General features: G+C 51.1%; 1 protein-coding gene across 3 annotated transcripts; it reads right to left on the bottom strand.

The window, feature by feature from the left end:
• Window positions 1–3,610: 3,610 nt before the first annotated feature.
• Kcnip2 (potassium voltage-gated channel interacting protein 2) lies at window positions 3,611–25,389 on the bottom strand. 3 transcript variants are annotated; one of them, XM_059257138.1, is made up of 10 exons: window positions 25,265–25,389; window positions 7,980–8,075; window positions 7,147–7,245; window positions 6,476–6,600; window positions 6,052–6,121; window positions 5,810–5,880; window positions 5,586–5,693; window positions 5,293–5,397; window positions 5,107–5,169; window positions 3,611–4,822 (listed from the first exon to the last, which is right to left on the bottom strand). In XM_059257138.1, the coding sequence occupies exons 1-10, from the start codon at window positions 25,335–25,337 to the stop codon at window positions 4,775–4,777; spliced, it is 858 nt and encodes a 285-aa protein (XP_059113121.1). In that variant the 5' UTR covers window positions 25,338–25,389; the 3' UTR covers window positions 3,611–4,774. The 3 variants fall into 3 exon arrangements, with proteins under 3 accessions (XP_059113121.1, XP_059113113.1, XP_059113128.1); XM_059257130.1 differs by lacking the exons at window positions 7,147–7,245; window positions 7,980–8,075; window positions 25,265–25,389 and adding an exon at window positions 21,469–21,618; XM_059257145.1 differs by lacking the exons at window positions 7,147–7,245; window positions 7,980–8,075; window positions 25,265–25,389 and adding an exon at window positions 14,828–14,998.
• Window positions 25,390–26,735: the final 1,346 nt, after the last annotated feature.

Below are 26,735 nucleotides of genomic sequence, written 5' to 3'. Positions count from 1 at the left end.
AGGTACAGTGATCTATACTCATGAAAATCAGAAGGGGTTGGAGAGATTGCTCAGAGGTTAAGAGCACCGACTGCTCTTCCAGAGGTTCTGAGTTCAATTCCCAGCACCCACATGGTGGCTCACAATCATCTGTAATGAGATCTGGAACCCTCTCTTGTATACATAATAAATAAATAAATCTTTTTTTTTTTTTTTTTTTTTTTTTGGTTTGGTTTTTTGAGACAGGGTTTCTCTGTGTAGCTTTGGAGCCTGTCCTGGAATTTGCTCTGTAGACCAGGCTGGCCTCGAACTCACAGAGATCTGCCTCTGCCTCCTGAGTACTGGGATTAAAGGCGTGTGCCACCACTGCCCGGCATAAATAAATCTTAAAAGAAAAAAAAAAGAAAATCAGAGTTGGGGATATGGCTCAGTTGGTCAAGTGTTTGCACGGACCTCCTGAGTTTGACCTCCAGCACCCGCACAAGAAGCAAGCGCTATAATCCCAGCTGAGGGCAGGGGAAGACAGGAGGAATCCCTGGGGCTTGTTGGATAAGAGAGCTGCATTTTCAGTGAGAGACCCTGCCTCAAAAAATAAATTGGAAGAAGACAAACATTGACCTCTGGCCTATGTAGGCACATGCAGGATCACCTATACCCACCATACATACACATACAAACAGGCACACACACAAAAGAAAATACCATAGGAAATGTATGCTAACTACACACATACACACACACACACACACACACACACACACACACACACACACACACATTAAACTTCTCCAGATGGGAGTGATGGTAGTTTTGGGATCCTCAGGTTTGGATCTGCGAACACTGCTCAAGCTCATCTAGCCAGCTTCAGTAATCACTGAAAAAGCAACACCGGCCTGTGCCATAAGCCAGTGAGTTTCTGGAGCCATTAATCATCACGGAGAAAAAGCAACAGAAGAGAATCACTGCCTGAGCTTATGGGGGAAATGAAGTTAGGAAGAACTGATGGAGTGGAAATACCTGCAGAACCACCCCCATTCTGAAAGATCCAACATGTCTGTCAGCAGAACTCAGCTCAGAAACAAGGAGCAAACCAGAACCCACCCCAGGCCCAGATCCTACTTAGAATTAAAAGAATTAAAATTAAAATTAGAATTAAAAGTCTCAGGCTGGAGAGATGGTTCAACAGCTAAGAGCACTGGCTGCTCTTCCGGAGGACCTGGGTTCGATTCCCAGCACCCACATGGTGGCTCACAACTGTCTGTAACTCCAGTTCCAGGGGATCCAACGCTCTCTTCCGGCCTCCTCAGGCACCAGGCACATGCATGGTATGCAGACATACATATAGACAAAACACTCATACATATTGTGCTGGCTAGTTTTATATAAACTTGACACAAGCTAGAGTTATTTAAAAGAAGGAACCTCAATTAAGAAAATCCCTCCATAAGATTGGGCTGTAGGCAAGCCTATAGAGCATTTTTTTTTTTTTTCTTTTCTTTTTGGTTTTTCGAGACAGGGTTTCTCTGTGTAACAGCTCTGGCTGTCCTGGAACTTACTCTGTAGACCAGGCTGTCCTGGTGCTGGGATTAAAAGCTTGCACCTGGCTAGAGCATTTTCTTAATTAGTAATTGATGGCGGAGGGCCCAGTTCATTGTGGGTGGTGCCATCCCTGGGCTGGTGGTCCTGGGTTCTATAAGAAAGTAGGCTGATCAAGTCATGAGAAACAAGTCAGTAAGCAGCCCCCCTCCATGGCCTCTGCATTAGCTCCTGCCTCCAGGTTCCTGCCATGTTTGAGTTCCTGTCCTGATTTCCTTCAGTGATGAACTACAATGGATGTGGAAGTGTAAGTCAATTAATCCTTTCTTCTCCAACTTGCTTTTTGGTCTTTTTTTTTTTTTTTTTTTTTTTGGTTTTTTCGAGACAGGGTTTCTCTGTGTAGCTTTGCGCCTTTCCTGGAACTCGCTTTGGAGACCAGGCTGGCCTCGAACTCACAGAGATCCGCCTGGCTCTGCCGGGATTAAAGGCGTGCGCCACCACCGCCCGGCTTGCTTTTTGGTCTTAGTGTTTAATTGCAGCAAGAGAAGCCTTAACTAAGATACACATAATAAAATAATTAAAAATAAATCTGAATCTCTGTCCCTCACGGGCTTGAGAGGCAGCCGGCCCAAACAAGTAAAAAAGATAGTTTCTGAGAGCCAGCCTGGGTCTGCCTGATGGTCTTAGCAACAGCAGCTGAAACATGATCTGGAGATGACCTGGACCAATGAGAGGAAGCCATGTCACACCAGCTGATGCATATTCATCAGACCCCCCCCTGGGGGGTGGGGTGGAGGGTATATAAGGCTTGCCTCTTCCTGAATAAACTGAGCTTGTTGTTTCTACATTCTCCCTGTGTCTGTGTGGTTTGACTCTGCGCCTACTTGGCCCCTGCCCCCAAAGGGAACAACAGCAAGGACCCTGCTACAAATCTCCAAAGCTACTGCACAGCTTATGTCTGATGCCAAGCTCACAAGCCACAGGCCCTGCAAAACGAAGATGAACACTAGAAGCTGCAGCAGACTACACGGAAAGACTGCCTGTAGAACTGCAGGGTGTGTGAAGTTGCAAATACTGATGAAAAACATCTGGCAATGGCTGACACACAGACCAGAGCTTGAAGGTTTCCCCTGGCAGTCTGGTCAATCACACCAGTGCTCAAAACACACAATTGTGGAAGCAATCCAAACGATATTAACCGACTAGTGAGGCACCACAAGCAGAAGCATGAAAACGTATTTGATGACTTGTAAAGACATCTGGCAAGGGAGGAGTCAGGAGGTCTGGGAGCAGGGCTGCTGACATAAGCTAGGGCCTTGTACTATGGGTGGCACATGCGTGTAATCCCAGCATTTGGGAGGTAGAAACAAGAAGGTAGGGTTGAAGGTCATCCTTGACTAGGAAAGATTTTCTCCAAAGAAAAGAGAGAGAGAGAAAAAACCAAGAACAAAGGTTCCAACATCAATGAGGCTAAAGTCTGGAAATATATAGATGTATATATGCATATATACATTATATTTACTGATATAACGCACATATTTATATGTATATATTTGCTTCTGTTTTCCAAATCCATATTCATGTTGGATTAGAATGATAAATGATTCTCTCTTTCTCTCCATTTTCCAGGACTGGAATAAAATACATTTTATGGCAAAAGAAAAAACAAAAAAAAGACAACTTGCTTGGCACACAGAGTCTTCAGACAGCACCCCATCTTTCTGGGTGTCCTCTCAGGTCATGGGAGAAGATTCTTGTAGGGGCTAAGGTCAGATGGATTTCCAACCTGAGTCTTGGGTATGTGTCAAGCATGGCCATACTTGAAAAGACACTTTGAGAGTTTAAAGGGCTGTAGGGATGTCATCTGGACTGTGTGGCATTTGTGGGCTGGGAGGGGACAAGAAGCAAAGACAGCAGTGCATAGCCGTTGTGTTTTATTGGATCTGGTGTCTTATTTTACAAAATATGTAGAAGAGCCCAAAATGCAAAGCAGTCAACAGTGTCTGACGGGATGGGGGACTCTGTGCGGGCCCTTCCCCGCAGACCCTAGCTGACTGGGAAGGGAGCGGAATGAGACAAGCAGGTGTATGGGGGGGGGGGCAGCATGGCAGAATGCTGACAATAGGTCGGACCTGAATCCTATGGTCCCCACCCTCTAGGTGAGCTCAGGGGCATCTCTGGGTAGACTAAATAGAGGGAGAGGGGACGGACCCTAGAGCATCCTAGGGCACTGTGGAGGGTTGGGCAATGATTCCAATGAATGGCCCCATACTGGGTTCAGATGGAGTGCCTGCCTGTGTCCTTGTATTCCTCTAAGGCAGCCACTAGGAGGAGTGGTAAGAATCAAGTTCAGGAAAATCCCTGACTCACTCCATGCCTCCAAATCTAGAGGCCATGGAAAATTGAAACTGAAGCCATGGAAACAGGTGACAGGCAGGAGGGCGGGATGGGACTTTGAAAGGCATCATCCAGGACACCTCCCACTCACTTCCCCCTGGCCACCACTCCCACCACACAAGCAAGAAGGATGGAGAGGATCCGGGGATGAACCAGCTATCTGGATCCCAGGCTCTCCTACGACACTGAGAAGTGTATGGTAAATTTCTGGGACATTGCTAAGGACATAAGGCCTTCTGGGAAGTCAAGGAACTCATGTTCTGCTGGCCCCGGACAGCAGACCCATAGAACTTGGCAGTGGCAGCCCAGCCTGGGCTCTTATCATCTGCCAGGCTTTCTGTTTTCCACTCCAACCAATTCCTAGGCCCTAACCACTGGCTCAAGGCCAAGATTCTCTACTTTCTTGTCCGCCTCCTGCAGGCTCCTCTAAGGTTACGCTCAAAAGCCAGCCAGGGACGTGGACAGAGCATATTCTCTGAGAAAGGAATCTTAGAGGGGAGTCTATGAGACCAGGGATGGGGAAAGCACCATGGCAGGAGACATTCTGTCTAATGTGGTTTCTAGAGTGCGGTTGGGAGGTGAGGAAGCACTCAGTCCCTACACCAGGGCTGTCCTCAGCCCTGGTATCAGGCGAGAAGGGGACGAGAGCTGCTGGGAGCTGGGGACTCCCCCACCAGATACACTTTGTCTCCTCCTGACACCCAGCTCCAGGGATCTGGACTACTGAAGGCCCAGGACCTGGAATCCCTACAGCCCCCAGGGTTCAGGGAGGACGAGGACAGACCTGGGGAGAGAAGGGTTAAGTTCACCTGAACTAGGACTAGAGCATGGTCACCCCACTAACCCTCTCCCTGGGTGGGGGCTAGATGACATTATCGAAGAGTTGCATGGACCTCATGATGTTCTCGTCCTGTGGTCGTGGTACGTGACGTGAGGGAGGCAGATTAAAGGGAAAGAAAAAAAAAAAAAAGCTTGTCAGAGACACCGAGAAAGACATTTAACCACAGATGGGTTCACTCAGAGGCAGAGAAGGATACATGGGGGACCTGGGGTGGGGAAGGAGTAAGTCCCCCTTGGTCATGAAAGAACGGACTGGGGGTAGGGGGTGACATAAAGTTGAGAGGAGCCTTTTCCCGTGTCACTGATTTAGGCCTTAGAGTTCAGAGCAGGGAAATGGAGAGAGTGGGACCATACCTTTTGACAAGACTCAATGAATTCCTCGATGGTCACCACACCATCCTTGTTCCTATCCATCTTCTGCAAGAGGGTGGCCAAGCAGGGAGAACAAGGGGGCAAAGGGAGAGAGACTTAGAGAAGAGACTTGGGGGGCCCTGCCTGCCCTCCACTCCAGGGCCCCCAGCCCACCCAGACCCCAGGCACCTGGAAGAAGCTCTCCACATGCTCTCTTGGGGCCTCCTCCCGGAGGGCAGGGTATGTGTACTTGCCCATCATGTCATAGATAGACTTCATGATGTCAAGCATTTCCTGTTAAACCAAATGAGAAGATTTCTCCTAAGAGCCTCCAGCCTCCAAACCCAGGGGCCTGGGGCCAAGGACAGACCTCCCCGCCTTCCTGGTGACACAGATGGACGCTGTTTATCATCAGCTCCCTTTGGACCATCACCACCCGGCACCCTACACACCGCCCCTCTTGCCGTCCAGTGGCCCTGCACCTCCTTGGTGATACAGCCATCCTTGTTGAGGTCATATAAGTTGAAGGCCCAATTCAGCCTATCGTCTATGGTTCCCCGAAGAATCACCGATAAACCAGCCACAAAGTCCTGGAAAGGAGTGGGGGGTGGTCTTTGCCAACCCATTCTTTGGGTTTGGCACGGGAATCTCGGACCCCCTGAAGCCCAAAGAAACAGGCTTGTTCGACTCATCTCTCCTAGCTCACCTCAAAACTGACAGAGCCATCATGGTTGGTGTCAAAGGCATTGAAGAGAAAAGTAGCGTAGGTGCTGGAATCTGTGGGTGAGCGTGGGGCGTGAACTTGGCCTTCAGGCAGGGGCACCTGCTTTTCTGCAGCTTGCCCAGTACCCCCCCCCCCCCCAATTACCTCAGCATTTCCAGCCCTCCAGAACCCTCTTCCCACCTCAGCCTAGAGACAACTGTCTGCCCTGGTCGGCGTCTCCTCACCTCCTTGGGGAAAGAATTGAGAGTAAATCTGCTTGAAGTTCTCCTCATTGACAATTCCGCTGGGACATTCCTGGACAGGGACAACCAGGCTGAGCAGAGACACAAACCCCACTTCCTGCCCATTCACCACCATCAGGCCAGAGACTCCCAGAAGGAAGAAAAAAACATCTTGCCTCTGTGGAACTTACCACAGAGTTCTGGTAACGATTGGCAAGGAGACTTCTTCCCCGGTGTACAAACACACACCAACTAAGTCACAAGTCCAGCCCGCCACCCCCAATGGCCCTGAACCTCAGGGTACAATTTGGGCCTGGGGGCCCCATCTCCCTCTTCAAAGCACCCAGGCCATACTCTCCAGGCAACTGCATGCCAGCCAGGCCTCTCTGGTGCAGCCCTTGCCCAGTTGGCTACACCCTCCACTCACGTTCTTGAAGCCTCGGTACAGGACCTGCAACTCTTTGCGCGTGAACTTGGTTTGTTCCTGCAGCTGCTCCAGACCCTCAGGCCGGTGAGACACCGTGGACAGTTCAAACTCATCCTCCACGCTGTCTGCGGGGAGGGGTAGGGGGATAACTTTGCCTCAGGCCAGGCCCCTGAGATGACTTGGGTAATCTTCAAAGTAATTAACCCATCCCCCCCTCCTCCCTGTCCGTCCTATCTTCCACTCTGGAGGCCTGCTTGTCAGACTCAGAGCCGAGAAAGGCAGTGGTCAGCTTCGAGGTCTTTTGGGGCTAAGGCCATGCCTGGCCCCAGAGCCAGAGATCCCGACTCAGCACTGGCCCCTGGCCCTTGGTGGGGAACAGCCCCTTGTCGCAACTTCTTAGAAAGGGGATAGAATGGGGCTCAGGAGCTCCTGAAGGTTGAAGCGAAGGGGTCTTTCTTGACCAACTCCGATCAGCCCAGCCCCAGCCTGGGAGAGCCCACGTCCAACCCAATCAAGCCCCGCCCATCCCAGCCATGCCCGAGCCATGCCCCACCCAGCTCCAGCCAATCTTTGTTCAGACCCCCACCTTGACGCCACCCTCAGTCCCACCCCAGCTCCCAACGGCCAGCCCCCAGGCAAGTACCCCCATCCCAACCAGGAGAGTAAGTCACCTGGGTCCAGCGGGCGGGGTCTGTGGGGGCGGAGGGAGGCTGGGGCAGCTAATGCTGAAGGGAGTGAATTGTCACCAAGAAGACCAAACCCTGTAGACACTCCCCTGCCCCACACTCACAGGAAATCTCCCAGACTCGAGTGTTTCAACACACGAACCCCAGGCCCACAACACAGGCACATACACAGTGAGCACAGACATCCATGACGTGGACTCCTCACAGCAGGCCCCTTCTTGGATTAACTCTCGGGGTGGCACCATCAGAGTGAGGCAACATTAGAGGCTCAAACAGCTACAGACCCGGCCTTTATAACTTGCAAATTCAGTATGATTTTATGAGGTGGGCAAGGCTCAGCTGAAGAAACGGAGCATACAGACAAAAGGAGACCACTCAATCGGTGGCCACTCAGTTGAGGGACAGGCTGGGACAGAAAAACCTCAGCATCCTGACATCTGGGAAGGTGGACTCTATCCTCTATACCTGGTACCCTGGTGGGACACAGATGAATACATTCCAAGGTCTGAGACTGCAGGGAAGCCGCAGAGTTGCAGACCAATCTAGCTGGCTAAGCCACCCCGCCATGGCCACCCTGGTCATGCTTACTCAGGCTTTAGGCCTAACACACAGTGCCAGCCCTGGTCCACCATTTTGCAGACCAGGGTTGCCCAAGGCACTCATCATTCGGCCATACATTCCAGTGTGTAGCCAGACCCAGCCAGTTCCTACCCCACCTCCCACCATACTTGTCGCGCGCGCGCACACACACACACACACACACACACACACACACACACACACGTCTCACCCCCCAGAAGCATAGGAGAGGCACTTGCTTTCACTGACTGAGGGCAGGGCTTGGGGCCCGCAGCACGGCAGCAGCTTGAGGAACCGCTGCTTCAGGGCTTTTTTAGTGGGCCCTGGAGGGTGGCCTGGGAAGAGAGAAGACCCCAGGAAGGCACATTAACTCCCGCTGCCCCTCTGGTCCATTTTTCTGTCCGCCGCTCCCCCACCAATCACAGATCCACGCTGGCTGGGGTGGGGGTGGGAAATGAATGGGGGCAGGTGTAGATGGGCAGGGCGGCTGGGGCCAGGTCGCCTATTGGGTGTCATAGGCCCGGAATGTCAACTGGGGCCAGGCTTGGTCACTTTGTATGATGAGAAATGGCTGGCAAGAGTGAGCGGCCTCCACGTCTGCTAACTGCAACCCAACTCCTCAGGGTAATGTCTAATCAAAGGGATTGCCTGAATAGGAATCAGTCTCCCCTCTCTCTCTCTCTCTCTCTCTCTCTCTCTCTCTCTCTCTCTCACACACACACACACACACAGAGGCATGTTGTAATTTAGAATGGCAAGTGACATATGGATGACAGCAACACTAATGGCCTAGGCATGTTCCAACCACATACACAAACATACGCTTTGACCTAACACTCTAATATACACAAATACGACCAAAGTAAAACATGATTACACATATGGAAACCCATATATATAGATCATCTCATGCACAGCATGATCAAACCACATAAAATATACAAGGACCCTCAGACATCATAACACTATGTATTAAGGATCTCAAGACAGGGGCTGGAGAGATGGCTCAATGGTTAAGAGCATTGGCTGCTCTTCCAGAGGTCCTCAGTTCAATTCCTAGCAACCACATGGTGGCTCACAACCATCTGTAATGAGATCTGGTGCCCTCTTCTGGTGTGCAGGTGTACATGCAGGTAGGACACTGTATACATAATAAATAAATCTTAAAAAAAAAACTCAAGACATACACCGAAGTTATTATGACATATCCATGACATTATAACCTAAATCTGTTCTGTGACAATATCCATTGTTAACTTGACTGGATTTATTAACTTGACTGGATTTAGAATCACCTACGAAGCTGGGCAGTGGTGGCGCACGCCTTTAATCCCAGCACTCAGGAGGCAGAGGCAGGTGGATCTCTGAGTTTGAGGCCAGCCTGGTCTACAGAGCGAGTTCCAGGACAGCCAGGGCTACACAGAGAAATCCTGTCTTGAAAAACCAAACATACAAACAGTCCACCAACAAAAGAATCACCTAGGAGACACACCTCTGGACATTTAATCGAGAGGGAAGACCCACCCTGAATGTGGGTGGCACCATCCCATGGGCTAGGGTTCTAGACTGACTAAATGGGGGGAACTGGCCTGAGTGCCAGTAAGAATTTCTCTATGCTTCCTGACTATGAAGACAGACTTACTCTAACTCTGATTCTGCATCTTCCTGACACGATGCACAAGAGCTACAAACTGTCTGTCAAATATAAACCCTTACGTTGATTGATCTTGCCAGTTCTTTCATCACAGCCAGAAGTAACGGACATGGAGAACTGGTACCAGGAGTGGGGTTGTGGCTGCCATAAATCTGACCGGGTAGTTTGTAGGCCCTTAGAACTGGCTTATGGGAGGAATAGAAAGTTTGAAGCCATGGGACAGAGAAGGCCTAAGACACTATAAGCAGAGACTGTAGAAGACAAGAATGCCACTAGAGATGTGGACAGTAGGACTCAAGATATAGTTCAGGGCAGAGTACTTGCCCTTGAGAGGATGTTACACAAGCCTGTGAAGGTGAAGCTAAGCTGCATTTGGAACCTTCAGGATGTTGGAAATGCCAGGGCTATGGGAAAGCTATCAAGAGAAGCTGCAGACATTAAATAGAGCAGGTTCACGAGAGGTGCTGTGTGTGCTACAAGTTACAATGAGAAGGGACGACATAAGACTTATTTGTAGCCGGGCGGTGGTGACGCACGCCTTTAATTCCAGCACTCTGGAGGCAGAGCCAGGTGGATCTCTGTGAGTTCGAGGCCAGCCTGGTCTACAGAGCGAGATCCAGGACAGACACAAAACCCTGTCTCGAAAAACAAACAAACAAACAAACAAAAAAAAAAAACGAAAGACTTATTTGTGCCCAGATGATGCCACCAAGACCACCAAAACCAAACATGGCACTGCAGAGCTCAGTGTTTGTCTTGCTGGGTTTGCTTTGGTCCAACCTTTGCTTGCCCTGCCCTTAGTCCTTTTTTTTTTTTTTTTAACCATAGGGAACAGCATCTACTACATTTTTTAAAAAGATTTATTTATTTATTTATTATGTATACAGCATGTAGACTACAGGTCAGAAGAGGGCACCAAATCTCATTACAGATGGCTGTGAGCCACCATGTGGTTGCTGGGAACTGAACTCAGGACCTCTGGAAGAGCAGTCAGTGCTCTTAACCTCTGAGCCATCTCTCCAGCCCCCTTATTCCTTTTTTAAAATGAGAATAATTGCTCTGTACCATTGTGTGGTGGAATCATATAACTTCTTTTTACTTTACTGAAGCTTACAGTTAAGTGATTGCCCTGAGTCTCAAACTTTGCAAATTCGAACAATTTTAGAACTACTAATATTCTGGGAAATAATGGGCCAAGGAAAAGGTTCACTGGGTAAAAGCATTAGCCAGGAAAGCCTGATGACCTGAGTTCAATCTCTAGAACCCAGGTAAAAAGTGGAATGTGGTGGCATACTGTTCTAAGGGCCTCCAAACACCTGGAGCCCAGCACAGCAGAAACCAGAGAAACTCTCACTCAATGGAAAGTGAGAATGGACTCCTGAAGGGTGACCTCTGACCTCCACATCATACACATACAAAAAAATGGGGGGATTTATACAGATAAACATATTTTGCATTATGAAATAACCATGAGCCTTTGAAGACCAGGGATGGGATGTCATGGTTTAGTGTGATGTATTTGAGTGTTGAGTTGACAAAGGGTAGACTTGTGGTGACTGGGTTTAGAATCACCTAGGAGACACATCTCTGTGTCTGTCTGTGATGGTTTGAATGAATATAGCTTCCATAGGCTCCTATGTTTGCGTACTTGGCTCCTAATTAGTGGAACCGTTTGGGAAGGATTAGGAGGTGTGGCCTTGTTAGAGGAGATGTGTCATTGGATGTGTGGGCTTGGCCGTTTCAAAAGCCCACACTAGGTCTAGTTGCTCGCTTTCTCTCTTTCTCTGCCCACTTTCTCTCTGCCTGCTGCCTGTGGATCAGGATGTAGAGCTCTCAGCTACTGCTCCATTGCTGTGCCTGTCTGCTTCTCACCATGATCATGGACCAACCCTCTAAAGCTGTAAGCAAGCCCCCAGTTAAATGCTTTCTTGCCTTGCATGGTGTCTCTTCACAGTGAAAGGACAGTTACTATCTCTGAGGATGTTTCTAGATTGGTTTAACTGAGGAGGGAATTCCCACCATGAATGTGGGCAGTTATATCACACAGGCTAGGAACACAGACTGAATAAAAAGGAAGAAAGGAGAAATTGAGCTGAGCATCAACATTTATTTCTTCGTTTCTCTCTGTCTCTTCCTTCCTTCCTTCCTTCCTTCCTTCCTTCTTCCTTCCAGTTTTGTTGTTCAAGACAGAGTTTCTCTGTGTAGTCTTCTTGCCTGCCCTAGAACTCACTCTGTAGACCAGGCTGTCATTGAAATCACAGAGATCCTCCTGCCTCTGCCTCTGCCTCTTGAGTGCTGGGATTAAAGCATGCACCACCACCTTCCTGCTTATTTCTGTTTTCTGACTGTGGACACAATGTGACCAGCAGCCTCAAGTTCCTGCTGCCACAGCTAAAGACAGCTCACCACCATGCCTTCCCACTGTGTGAACTACACGTTCAACCACGTCTCCCCCACTGTGGTAAACTATACGTTCAACCGCGTCTCCTCCACTGTGTGAACTACACGTTCAACCGCGTCTCCTCCACTGTGTGAACTACACGTTCAACCACGTCTCCTCCACTGTGTGAACTACACGTTCAACCACGTCTCCTCCACCGTGTGAACTATACGTTCAACCACGTCTCCTCCACCGTGTGAACTACACGTTCAACCACGTCTCCTCCACTGTGTGAACTACATGTTCAACCGCGTCTCCTCCACCGTGTGAACTATACGTTCAACCACGTCTCCTCCACTGTGTGAACTACACGTTCAACCACGTCTCCCCCACTGTGTGAACTACACGTTCAACCACGTCTCCTCCACCGTGTGAACTACACGTTCAACCACGTCTCCTCCACTGTGTGAACTACACGTTCAACCACGTCTCCTCCACCGTGTGAACTATACGTTCAACCACGTCTCCTCCACTGTGGTGTACTACATGTTCAACTGTGTCTCCCCCACTGTGTCAACTATACGTTCAAATTGTGAGCCAAAACCCATCCTTCTTGACTGGAGTTTATCAGGTAATTTGCCACAGCGATGAGAAAAGTAATTAATACAGTCCCCATGGCACCCACATACCTATGGCTGTACTTCATCCACAAAGGCTTACTGTGTCCTGGGCACATCCACTTTTTCTCTTGAAATTCCTTATACTCCATATCACCCTCAATCTTCCCTCAGAGGAACTCGGTTCCTTGTTCCTATTAGCTAGCCCATCCATGCCGAAAGCTGGCCTTTCTGAGTCCTTCACTGGATGACCAGCTCTTTGAAACACGAGCAGAGCAGACTCTGATGCAGTAACATATCACAGAAAACCGGGTGTGACGGTTCATGCCTATAATGCCAGCACTTGGGAGGTAGAGGCAGGAGGATCATGGGCTCGAGGCTAGCCCATTGATTATGCCTCCTCGTTTCTACATGTGTCCTTCACTGTAACTGAGCTCCAGGGGACCCTTAATCCCATTATTCGTGTCTCTCGGCTGCACGCACCTACAGACAACAGGGCTAGTCCCACTGGATCTGACACTGACTAGGGCTGACTTCATTCCTAGTGGGGCCCATCTTCCTTTAGCTATGTTACTCTACCTCAGCCCTCCACACCACACTGTCCTCCCAAGCCAGGCTCCACCCACAGGACCATCTGCCCCCAACGGGGTGGCTATATAAGGTTACAGCCTCCTCCCCTCGAACGAATGCATCCTATCTAACCCCTGGAGCTCCTGAGAGGTGGGAAGGAGGCAAGGGGCCAGGCGAGGATCGATGGGTGGCCTGGCCCCTGGCCCAGGCCTCCATTAGTCTGGACTCTGGTTTCCCGAAGCCGGATTATACCCAGGGCCTCTGATGGTGCTGTCAGTCACCCAGGCAGTAGCTGGCTCTTCTGCTCCCCCCACCTTCTCTGCTCCCCCATGTCCCCTGCTTGCATGGACTAAGGTGGAAGAGAGAAGTTGCTGCCGTCCCATCCCCTCCGCTGCTGGGTTTTCCAGATAGGACCTGCTCACCACCACAGTCTAAAGGTAATGGAGAGAGGCAATGACCTCAGCCCAGCCTCCTCCGTAAGACCACGGCTAACGCAGTGACTGCAGCAAGAGGGGGAGGGGTACTCTTACTGAACCCCACAACAGGCAATTCCTAGACCTTCCTCTTGTCTCCGGCTTCCTTAACATCTTTCCAGTTCTCCCAGGTGTCTATCCTACAGCCTCCTCACTACTTCCCTGCCTGTCTCTAACAGTGAGTGATGGTGTGCCACAGAGTCACAAGGAGCTTGCTGTGAAGGGGAGGAGGCAGGCAAAACTCCGGTGGGTGGAGCATACGTGCTTCCCTGGGTGTCACCAGTGCTATTCTCCTAGTATGGGACTTCCAGGAGTCTGGGAGGTGAAGGGCTTGGATGGCCACAGTCTGAGCCACTCTTGATCCCTAGGCTGGAGGGAGCCACAGTTGTCTTGGTCACAATGTTCCCACTTGTGGGCCCCCAAATCCACTCCCACTGTAAGCCTCAGTCTGGTGCTGTATGTCCCCAGGGAACACTGGGAACAGTGACACATTCAACCTACTACCCAAAGAGGCTTGGCCATGGATGGCCTGGGAACAGGAACAGTCACATCCACTAACTCACAAAGTCACAAGTCATGTCACTCTGACACGTGCAATCACATGTCTGTCACATATACAAGCTTACATACTTTGTCTTCTCTTACACATGAACACAGAGTGACACCCCATGTCTCCCACACTGAATTCACACACACCACAGGAAAACTCTACTTGTGAGTACCCATGTCTCCCACACTGAATTCACACACACCACAGGAAAACTATACTTGTGAGTACCCATGTCTCCCACACTGAATTCACACACACCACAGAAAAACTCTACTTGTGAGTACCCATGTCTCCCACACTGAATTCACACACACCACAGGAAAACTCTACTTGTGAGTACCCATGTCTCCCACACTGAATTCACACACACCACGGAAAAACTCTACTTGTGAGTACCCATATCTCCCACACTGAATTCACACACACCGCAGAAAAAACTTACTTGTGAGTACCCAGACCTGGAGTCACATACCTTTAGAGTCATTGTGGGACTCTGGCTCCAGAAGGGACTTACCCTGGTGTTATCTTGGGCTTCCTTCTTTACTCTGGACACTGGATGCCTACCTCCAGACTGCTCCTGGCATGCCCCAGGTTCTTCTCAAGGCCTCTCCATACACCCTCCCCTGTCCTTTCACACTGCACTCTTCACCACTGGAGACATGTCTCCTCCCTCAGACCAACTCCCTGGAGACGCCCTGATTATCTCCCATAAATCCTCTTCCCAGGAGACCCTGTCACTTCCAGACGGCCCTCACTCCCCTGCTCACCCCTGCCCCCACGCATGAAGATAGCACAACCCGATCCCCAAAGGGCAGCTCAGACATGCCCAGCTACCTGGGTTACCTTCCAAGGAGACTGGCTCAAAGAGACCAAACTGCTCCAGGACCTTGACAAAAAGAACCAGGACCACGAGCACAGCCACCATCTCCAGCCCTTCCAGGGTCATGGCCGTCCTGGGGCATGGCCCCCACCTACTGATGTTCAGACACAAGGCTGCCCCACATCACCTCCCCTCAGACTCCCTGCCTGAGTAAGACTGAGTAAGAGCGCCCTGCAGTCTCCTGCCCCGGGTCTCCTCCCTTCCCCTCTCCCCGCCTCTGCCCCCACACCTCCCAGCCACAGCCTCCGCCTTTCCCTCATGAGGCCACCTCAGCCTTTGGACCGGCACTTCCTCCTCAGGATCTTTTGGTATGAGGTAGATGGGCTTAGAAGGAGGCAGTGACCGGCCCCAGTTCTTGAGGAGGGCGTCCCCAGACACTCTGTGGTCACTCTGTGACACAGGAAGGGGACAGCGAGAGGTATGCTTAGAAGGCAGGTAGCGGGGTGGGATGTGTGTGAGAAACTATGATCTGCACCCGGGTGAGTAATGGATGGGTAAGAACACGTTACGAGGTCTGCGTGACTTACTGTGTGTGTATTCCTGGGCTTGTCAGTATGGGAATAGGTATGTCCCCTTCTTTATGTGTGTCTGTGTGATTGTGCACCTGTCACAACGGTGTGTTTGGGAGTATGATTGGCTTGGGTGTCTATGGAATGTGAGTGTCACTATATGTGGGGATTTCTGAGTGTGTGGGGCAAGGAGTGTGTTTCAGGAGGCTGTGGCTCCGAAGGCATGGATGAGCTGTATAATTGGGAAGTGGGTCTACGGTTGTATTAATATATTGACAGAGGATTGTGTGAGAACATAAGGGGAGACAAATGACCTCTCCTCCTGTCAGAAGGACACTATCAGCATCGATCGATCGCGGTTGTCATGGAGACCAGGGGGCAGGAAGCACTCTCTTCCCACAGGCCACAGGCAGTGAAACTGAGGCCCAAGGGAGGGAGGATTAGGTAGGAAAAAGGCCACTGGCCCCTTCATGACCCTCCAGGAAGGGAACTTACTGAGGCTGCCTTTGGGACTCAGAGAACTAAAGTTCCTGAGGGAAGGTGGGGAGGGCTGTTTTGTTCCCCTTCAGGCTAAAGCCTCACCCTGGATATGCCGAAGCCCGGTGCCTCCTTGGGGAGGAGCTCAGGATTGGAGGCAAACGTGAACTCCCATGGTACCCTCCTCCCGAGCCTTTCCCCTTCCTGGTATGGGGCAGTGAGTGGGGGTGGGGGGCCTTCAGAGCCTGTACACCATAAGACAAAAGCCCTGAGTTAACACTGTTACCACGGCACAGCAATGAGCACTCAATGTTTACTAGATGATGCATTATAGTTTACTGATGCTATCAAACGGAGCTTTCTCCTGAAATCTATGAAGGCAGATTTCAGGAGAAGACAGGTAGAGAAGCCAGAGCCAGAGGAAGCATACCTCCAACCTCAGTGCCTCGGTTGCGAGCCACTCTGGGCCTGTCCTCTGTGGCTCGCTTCTTGGAAAGCTCCCGCTTTTATCCGGATGGCTCACTCCACCGCAGCTCCAGGATTAGTGAGTCTCAGCTGGGCGGGAAGCAGTCCCTTTGTGCCAGCGGAGGGCTCAACTGCAGTTCTCCATAGCTACCACTGGGGGTCAGTGTCCGCCTCATACCCTATCTTACCCCATGTGTTCACCAACGTTCGGACTGCCCTGGAAGGTTGGGGGGGGGGGGGGGATAGTGATGCCTGCTGTGTCTCAGTCCCCTGTTGCCCACCTCCCCTATGTAGGTGGCAAGAAGCGAGTCAATTCACAAGTTGGCTGCAGTTTCTCATACCTTAGAAGTTACTGCTTTACAGATGAAGACAGTGGACTACATGCCACCCCTGGCATTTAATGCCCTTTTACCACCATCAAGAGAGCGCCCTGTTTCAGCCAATTGGGCTGCTTCACTGTCCCACAAACAGTGCTACCCGTATGACCATGGACTGTTCCCTTTCTAAGCCTGTGAAGCTTTCTTTTTCACTCTCCTAGAGATCTCACCCACCCTTTCCAGGCAGCTTCACCCTCTTCTCTTCAGAGCCTTCAGTGCCCAGCTGCCCAGTTCAGCTCCATCCAATTCCTCTAGCTGGGCTGCGGTAGCACTCGCCGGTAATCCCAGCATTTGGGTAGTGGATGCAGGAGGATTAGGCATTCAAGGCCAGCCTTGAGTTTGGCTACACAGGGAGTTTGAGGCCAGTCTGGGCTACCTGAAATCCTGTTTCAAAAAAAGCAGAACAAAACAAAACAAAAAACCCAATACCCTGTCAAATCCACAAGACGCAGCACCTAACTCCATACTGTTAATAACAGAAACAGACTATAGAGGTGGGCCAAGGTGTCAACTACCCGGGTTCAAATCAGTTGGCAACTTGCACTTAACTGGGTGGATCCCCCTTTACATTAAAGAAGTATCTTCACAGGGAGATCAGGCAAGTGTCATGGCATTCCTGTGGAGGTCAGAAGACTACTTGCAGGAGTTGGTTCTCTTCCCTGGGGTCCCAGGGATGGAATGCAGAGCATAAGGCTGGGTGGCAAGCGCCTTCCTGGCTGAGCCATTTCACAGCTCCTTGAAGAGTCCTGTGTTTTGGTTTGTTTTTGACTGTATTATTTCATTTGTGTGTGGGTGTTTTGCCTGCCTGCATGCTCATTGTTTCGGCGTGTAAGTTTTCACATTTAGGGTTCGATTTTGTGCAGGGAGATAGATGCGTGTCTGATTTCATTGTCATGATTTATTTAGGCTGTTTGCCAGTTGAGACAGAGACAGACTTTTTATTTTTCAATCGAGACAGGGGTTCTCTGTATAACTCTGGTTGTCCTAGGACTCGGTCTGTAGCCCAGGCTGGCCTCGAACTCATAGAGATCTGCCTGCCTCTGCCTCCCAAGTGCTGGGATTAAAGGCGTGCACCACCACTGCCTTGATAAGATCTTAACATGTGTATGTTTCAGGCTTTCATCTCACAAAGTTTTTGGTGGGAGTGAATGAACTAAAACATGAAATGCCATTGGACAATTTAGTCACCGCTAAATAAGCATGACCACTGTTAATAACAACATTCCTTCCATAGTTCCACGGCACTTAGCAGTTCACCAGGCATTTTCATATTTATTACTACAGTTATTTTTTTTTCCAGATAGGGTCTTTCTCTCGTTTAGATTTGTTTTCTGTGTATAAGTGTTTTGCCTGCATGTACATATGTGCAGCACATGCATGCTTGGTGCCTGTAGAGGTCTAAGAAGAGGTCAGATCCCCTGGAACTGGAGTTGTATGACCTCTACAGGACCTCTACAGTTCTAGGCAGGCCATTAAATGAGTTACACAGCAAAAGCTTTCTAACTGGGAGGTCAGGGGGAATCCAATCTAAGCCGGTTTTGTGGTGCTGAGGATCAAATCCAGGCCTTGTTCATGTTAGATAATAATTCTGCTATTGAGGGGCTGGAGAGAAGTCTCAGCAGTTAAGAGCACATACTGCTCTTCCAGACAACCTGGAAGTTCCTTCACCCCACAGCTCACCACTTCCTGTAACTCTAGCCCCAGGAAACTTGGCGCCCTCTTCTGGCCTCTGAAGGCACCTGCACAAACATTACATACAGACATCCATTAAAAAAAAAATAGTTCTACCATTGAGCTACATCCCTAACCTTTGGGGTACTTGTTGGTTGGTTGGTTTGCTTTTTAAAGCTATATCTTTTTTTTGGAATAAAAAGATGTATTTACTACTGATTCATTTCTCCATAGTCTTAGAATCCTACCTATATTTCACCTTGGGAAATTTCTTTTCTGTAAAGCTATATCTTGAGTCTAGGGACTTGCTACATAGCTCAGGCTAGCCCAGGTTCTCCTACTTTACCTCTTACGTGTTAGAATTACATGTTCCACTGAACACCCATGCCTGTAATACCAGCACTCAGCAGGCTGAGGCAGGCAGATCTTGGACTCTGAGGCCAGTCTGTACTACATAGCCAGTTCCAGGCCACCCAGCCATGGCTACACAGTGAGAACTCATCTCAAACAAAACAAACTGCTGACTCAAACATCTACCTTAACAAAAGGATCAGCACTGGTGAGCCCACTAGTTATGAATATACATTACTTCATGTCACCTCCACGATAACCCTGAGAGGAATTGAGGTTCATCAAGTGGTTTTTTTCCCCAAGAAGTAATTAATATCCCGGTAAAGAATGACTTCGGCTAAACCTGCCATGTACCAGCTCTCTCAGTCACCCCGTCAATGGGAGTGCTGAGAAGACAGTTCACGTTGGGAGAGCTCTGGGCGACACAATTTCAAAGGCTAGACTCTAGGAATACTAAGCAGACTATCTGGACTGAAAGGCAGCAGAGCAGTGCCCTGCTTCCTGCTGTTGGAGAGACAGGCAGACCGACAATCTTGCATCCAACTGTCCTGTTCACGGTGTCTCCCTTTCTCCTTCCAGCTCTCAGAGACCTTGACCCAGCCAGGCTTCTGGTGGAGGGGCTGCAGGAAGTGAGAGAACACGCTCTTCCCCAGGGTGGGCCATCCCCTACAAAGACTTCTCAAGTCTTAGAACTGAATGAGTCTGAGCTAGAACTGACTTTGCTATTCCACTGGCTTTACCTCATCATCCACTTTTGTGGTGCTGGGGATCAAACTCGGGTCTATGGCCTGTGAGGTGAGCACAGGACCTGTGAGCCACAACCCCGTTTCCACAGTGAAAGTTTTCTTTCTTTCTTTCTTTCTTTCTTTCTTTCTTTCTTTCTTTCTTTCTTTCTTTCTTTCTTTCTTTTTAAAGACAGTCTTACTATGTAGCCTCAGCTGTCCTGGAACTTACTATATAAACCAGAACTTAGAACTCACAGAGATCCTCCAGCTTCTGCCTCCCAAGTGCTGGGATCAGAGGTGTGTGCCGCCATTCCCTGGCTCATCTTGTTGTTGTTGTTGTTGTTGTTGTTGTTGTTGTTGTTCTTCTTCTTCTTCTTCTTCTTCTTCTTTTTCTTCTTCTTCTTCTTCTTCTTCTTCTTCTTCTTCTTCTTCTTCTTCTTCTTCTTCTTCTTCTTCTTCTTCGTGGTTTTTCAAGACAGGGTTTCTCTGTGTAACCCCGGCTATCCTGGAACTAGCTCTGTAAATCAGGCAGGCCTTGAACTCACAGAGATCCACTTGCCTCTGCCTCCCAAGTGCTGGGACTAAAGGCATGTGCCCCCCTCCCCCCCCATTTCAGAGTGGAATCTTAATGGAATCACTTTAGGCAAAGTGAGAACTCAAGACTAAAGTGTTAGGGGACTGGGCTGGTCCTTCCCAGACATCTCAAATCTCACCACAGATATACTGCTATCATTCAGTCATTACTTTCTATGGTTCAAGTCTGGAAAAATACTGCCTTGTGGAGGAACCCACACCCTCTGCCATCTGCTCTCCACTGTCACTCTGTCACTGAAGACCCCCAAAAGCCCTTCTCTCAGCTACTTCCATTCCATCCCTAGCTAATCAAAAAAAAAAAAAAAAAAATACTGCAGCCCCCAGCTGTATCAGGTGATTAATGACCTCCCTAGGCGGTGGGGCTATTTTGGGTCCTGGAAGTCATGCCTGCAGTGATTGAGAGCTGGCCCCGCCTGGCTCCAGCCATCTGTCACTGGAGACAAGCCCAAGCAGGGGGCTTCAGGGGATACATGCTCCCCAAGAGACTTGCAAGCACGGCTCTCACTTGGCCCCAACTCTCTTCCCAAAGGTACGTGGCAAAAAATGGTCTCAGGCCCTGACTGTACTCCAGGGTCTCCAGTAGAACCTCATGTACGGAGGCAAGGAACTACAGATCCCGGAATGCCACGGGCCAGGTTGTGTCAGTTTCCTTGAGGCCAGATGAGAAAGAATTCCAGGTTCTGTGGGCCCAGGCAGCCCTAAGGAAACCTAAGTGGAGGTGTGCACAAATCTCAACAGCACCATATAAACCCACAACTCACGCATCATAAATCCCACAAACTTCATGCCAAGGTACAACTTCATGAAAGCCTTATCAGTTTACTAACTCAGGGTTCTCAAACCCAACTCCAAAGCACATAACCCTGGCAACCCCAGGGGGCGCAGTCCCAGGATGCATGGCCTTTGGAGGCAACTTGGTAGGTAATACACAACTCCATTAACACAGACCCCCAGAGACAAAGCGGTGACTATCTGTGCCACCCGGTTCCATCCGTCTGGTCAGGCATGAACTCACCAGGGAGCTCAACTTGCTCTAGCTTCATTTTCCCCCCTTTATTATTATTTTTTGACACTGATAGGTTATTGTAAGACACCCCACAAAACCCAAGTAATGGAATACAGGGCTGTTCCTTTCCCCAGCTCGGTGGCGAGCTTCCTCCCATCCCTGCTCCCTGCCCTTTGGAGTCTCTTCACCCTTCAGTGAGCAGCCCTATCCTCTCCAAGGCTGTGAGCCACGATGCCTCTTCCTTTTATCTTATCCTGCTGTTTCGTGAGTGATCCTTATCCCCTGCTTTACTCTGCCTTACCCCGATTATGTGCGAGCCCCTGTTCCTTCGGATCCCAGAGAGGGGCCCTTCTCTCCACCTCTGTAAGACTCCAATCCCGAGCCACTCATTTTTAGAGGGGTCCTGCCCCTCCCTTCCCTTCCTCATACCTGGCGACAGCGACCCAGTCACCAGCTGGTAGAGGGATCGAGCTGCCTGCCCCAGCGGGCTCCGGCACCTGCGGGGGCAGCGATTCATGGCCTGGCTCGGAGCGCTTTGCCCAAGCTCCGCCCCCGAGGGCCCTGGCTGAGGGGCGGTGCCGCCCCCTTCGGAGTGGGCGGTGCGAGAGGGCAAGACTGGCAGGCGGCGAGTCTCAGACCCGCAGCCCCTCCTCTATCTGCAGGTTGCTGGCCTCACAAGGGTACCTTGACCAGGTCATAAGCACTCTGCACCCACCCCGAAGCTCTTAGGGAAGGGGGCGTGGCAGGGGGCAGGGCGTTCTCTTCTCACCGCTTTCTCTCCGAACGTCTTCTGGATTTCTGGCAAGGAAAACAGGTACACACGAATTTTGAAAGAAAAGCTGGATGACTGAATGATGACTTATTTTTATTTTAGATTAGGTCTTGTCTGGCACTTGCTACATGGTTCAGGCTGGCCTCGAACTCGTGGCAATCCTGTTTCGTCTTCTCAAGTGCTGGGATTACAGATGTGAACCACTACACCAGGCAGATCTTATTTATCCTTTATTGCTCCATTTCAACCCCTCTTCTGGCTGTGTCTCCCACCCCCACCTACCATATTAGCACAGGGACGCTACAGGGGTGAGAGGACATAGTTGTCATGGCAACTCTCCACACTTGCTGGGCCAATGGGAGAGGGAGCAGGAGGGAGCAGAAGGGACAGTGTATTAGTGTGGGGAAGAGGCGGCAGGGCTGTGTGCCTAGTGCTGCCTCCCGGCTCCACAGCTCTTTCAGAACTATGTCTGGCTCTGTCTTCCGAGTCTTCCTCCTAAAAACTCGACCATCATAGGCTGGCTCCCAGGCAAATGCAACAAGTGAAAGGCCCTCAGCCGCCGGTCTCCGTCTAAACCCCTTTCTAGGACTTATCGCCGTCGTTAAAGCCCTAGGTACACCCCTCCAGCACTAACACTTCAGACAGGCCACAGGAGATGTATGATCCAGTTCTGTCCGCGGTGTGTGGGAGGGCTAGGGAGGGAGCCTACATTTAAGGAGACAGTTATCCCCAAACGCCACACTCCATCAACTTGACCCCGTGGGTAACAGTGCCCCCCCCCCCCCAGGAATCAGCTTCGCACAGAGGGCTCTTCAGCCACACGGGGGCGCTCCACACCCAGGAACGATACTTCATCGCCAAAGGAACAAGACTCCGGAGATCTCGGACCCAGGCCCTGGGGCTGGCCAGTCCGGACCCAACGCTCTGCTCAGTGTAACGACCCTTCCTCCGCCTCTTTTCAGATGGAGGCGCTGCTGAGCGCGGGTGGCAGCCTTTCCCCACTGTGCTGCACCGCCAAGCCGCCCCACCGGGCAAGTAAGACAGGAAGAATGGGGAATGAGGAGCTCTCGGATCACATCCTACTCTACCCCGACTAAAAAACTATCTTTCCCAACTTGTTTGGGGCTCAGGGCAAAATTGGGACAGTCAGGGCGTATCTGAGATGCTCTGAGGCATAACTTTAAGGCCACTTCGCTGCCAGCCTGATAAACCAAGATGAAAGAGACTTCTGCCTCAGCCTCCACCCCAAATCAACTGAGGCATCCTGCCTGCACAGGGAAGGGGATGGCTGGAGTACACTTCAGCACCGTGGACAACGACTCCCCTTTGGGATCCAATCGGCGGCTCCAGGCACAAGATAAGCCCCTCTTTACAAATGAGAGGTCCTGGTAGTCTTTTTTCCTACTTCTCAAGTCACATGCGGAGCTATCTACAGCGAGGATACTGATGCTCGATTATGATTATACGTGCTGGACCTTATTTCCTTTGGGAGGCTGTCAGCGGCCAGGAGGATGCATACAGTAGAATTCCCTATTTTACAGGTAAGGAACATGAAGCTGAAACACTAAAAGTCACACAATCGGCATCCTTCCATCCCGACTGTGATGAAGTAGTGTACTTTCAAACAGAAGTGCCTCTCCAGCCTTGCCAAATCCTGCCTCACTACTGAATCAGATCGTACAACAGGAAAGCAGGACACACACTGGGATTCTAGTACGTTGGGAGGCTGGGGCAGGAGAGCTTGAAGTTTGGGGTCAACCTGAGCTACATAGTGAATTCAAGGCCAGGACTCTGTAGCAAAACACCATCTCACAATAAATTAATTAAAATAAACCGATCAAGTAGCCTAGCAAGCAGGCGATCATGTCACTGAAGAGGAGAATCAGGGTAGGAGGCAAACTGACTGAGCATATGAATCAGGGCTCCGGGGCTCCCACTACTTCCAAGGACCCTAAGTTGCTAGTGGGTACAGTGGAGAACTGGATAGCAGAGCCTCTGGGGTCCACATGGTGAACATTCTTCCTTCTGGGGGTCTTGACATTGCAACTAGTGTCTCCCCAGAGTCAGTTAGAGGCAGAGACCTACTCCCAAAATGTGATATATCCTGGTCCCCTTCCCTGCTGCCCAGGTCTAACCCTACTCCATCAAGGAAGGGCAAAGTTTATGGTCTTCCCCACCTGCCCGGCTTTGTTTCAGCCTCAGGAGGGACAGCCTCCTCCTCCTCCTCTTGGTTGGAGTTCTTCAGGAGACTGCACCATGAGACACACAAAGCGCATGTATGTGGAAACATACACAGATAACAAAGTCGTTCACATAAACACAGGTAACCTACCAAACTCAGGACTCTACCAGGACATAGATGTACCTGATCTCACAGACCCTCCAAAAGTGGGCAGCAAAGTGATTTGGGGTGGGGGCCTGAGGGCAGCCGAATGCACTTCATAGGCCCATAACTTCCACCCCTGGCACTGGAGGAAAGCGAGAAAACGAGGTTTGGGTGAGGTTCAAAAAGGAATGTTGGGGATAAGGGAGCTTTGTGTGTCAAGTGTCTGAGTGATTCTGGGTAGGAACTAACCCAGCACCAACCAAGGCTCTCTACAGCGGTCAGGTGCTGGAACTGTAAGGTGCTTCTGCAGGTCAGGCTGTTTGGCTGTTAGGTCCTTAGGGCCCCTTGTGTCCTTGACATGTGCAGAAAAAATGGAGGGAGCTAGTGTGGAACACTAAAGACCCTCACCAACACCAGGAAGACAGGCAACGAGGACAGAAATGCCATTAACTCTCACCGAGCATGGGAGTAGACAGCACCAAATGCTAAAACAACCCACAGCCCCACAACCACAACCACACTTTTAATGAACGTTCATCCCAGAAGCCTTATAAAGAGACACACCGACATAAAGTGACACCCTGATGTACTCTGGTAGTTACATGCCACTTCATACAGAATCATTCAAAGCACAAAATTGAACATGCAACAGACACACGGTCAAAACTTCACGAGTGCAGCCAGGGTCCTACGCAACCACACTCAAACAGCTGGCAAGACCAGGAAATCGTACTGCCTCATGGAATCACACTCACCCTAGCTGTCACCCAAGCTCAGGGCACATGGCAACTAGCTGTGGGAGGCGCACATATACATACACAGACACACAGGAATGGCAGGTGCTCACGCACGTAACACCTCCCACTCCAGACACACTCCTAGCCTGGTGTCACACACGCCTACACCTGCTGCCTCTCCACACCTGCCTCACCTGCTCTTCCTCCCCCGCCCCACCCCCCCAAGGGAGCCTAAGCTTTGAATGCCAGGTCTTGCCGCCCAGACCAGCCTGGAAGGTGCATGTGAATGGGGCAGAGTGTGGGTAGGGCCCAGCCAGGGTCAGAGAGGCGGAAGGGTCTGGGGGGATGGAGTCCGCCCACCCGCCCGGGACCCCTGAGCCACCGACTCACCCGTAAGCTGGTCGTAGGAACCGTCCAGATCTCGGGATTCGGACAAACTCTCCTTTCGGCCTTGGCCCCGCATGGCCCCCGGCGCCCCGCTCCCGCCTGGGCCGTGGGAGGGGGCGCCGGGTGGCCGGGATAGGGCGCTCACACGGCGCCCCCTGGCGGCGCAGCGACCTGCCGGGGCTGGGGGCCCGGAGCAGGGGCGGACCGGGCTTTTGTCTGGGAACTCACAGGGTTTTCGGGCCCACGCCGGGGTCCTGGGGCAGGAGCCGGAGGCTTGGGCAGCAAGATAGCGTGGAGCGGGAGGCAGAGTGGAGCTGAGAGCCGAGCCGGAGCCCAGCCGCCTCTCCTCCGCCCCCTCCCCGCGGCTGTCACCGCCGCCTCCCCCCTTAGGAGCTGCCGGGATTGGCTCCCCCTACCCCCGCCCCCCACCCTCGGCAGCTCGGAGGAGGCACCCGGTGAAAGGGTGAACTGGAAAGTGCCAGGAGGGAGACGAGCTCTCCAGCTACACCACCCACTGAACTGCGGGGCTTGGGGAAGAGGGGGCCAGAAAGGCCCCACTGTGAGGAGTCCCCGCCCCCAATTCTCGGGCACCCCTTCCCCCACAGTCAGTCGGTCCTGCTCAGTAGGGCCAGAGCCTAGGGGGTATGTCTACGTGACTCCCTTGTTCCTCTTGTCTTCACGTCAGCCTTATTTTCTCAGTTGTTCCTCGGCCGCGTTGTGTGTTCCCAAGCAGCTGCCACCCTCCTCTTGCATTATGGGGGTGCGAAGCCAGCCTGGCCTCTGGACACAGGCTCACCGGGGGCATCGGGCACATTTGCCTCTCTCAAGTTCCAGCAGGGGCCTCACTTTCTGAATGCCCTCTTCCCTGATCTGATGACCCCCACCCCCCACCCCCCAGCCAACGGGAAGGTAAAGAAAGAAGCTAACAGGGTCAGTTTCTCAAGTCTTCCTTTTTCTCTCAACTTTCCTGCCTCTTTCTCTAGCACTGCTGTCCTAGGCTTTTTGATTTCCAGCAGATTTCAGGAGCTTCTGAAAGGTTTGGGTACCCAGGTGAGGCCACAGAGGAGAAAGGAGGTGTCTCACTCATGAAGCCACCTCCTTTTCTGAAGGCAGGCCGGCGCTGCACAGGCCCCTTCCATCTCATGCGCCTCATCCAGGAATGGCCTGCTGAGACCAGAGCCTCAGCTAAAGTACCTCAGTACGTTGAGTCTTTTCGATCAGATTTACTTTCCAAACCCTTGAGTCAGTGAACTGTGGTGGGCATTCCTGTACGAAGCTGAGACAGGCAGCTGCTGTAAGGAGGCCTGCCTTTGGGAGGAACGCTCTCAGAAACCTTCGGGGAGCTGTCAAGAGGACCAGCCATGCTGATTGCTAGGAGGAGATGCGGACCCCAGGTTGAAGGTCTTAGGTGGACACAAAGGTTTTTAAAATGGGGAGAGAAGCCGGGCGGTGGTGGCGCATGCCTTTAATCCCA

The sequence above is a fragment of the Peromyscus eremicus genome, chromosome 1 (assembly GCF_949786415.1).
Source record: "Peromyscus eremicus chromosome 1, PerEre_H2_v1, whole genome shotgun sequence".
NCBI lineage: Eukaryota > Metazoa > Chordata > Mammalia > Rodentia > Cricetidae > Peromyscus > Peromyscus eremicus.
Note: the sequence above shows the minus strand (reverse complement) of the source record. Positions and strands in the feature narration are given on the sequence as shown.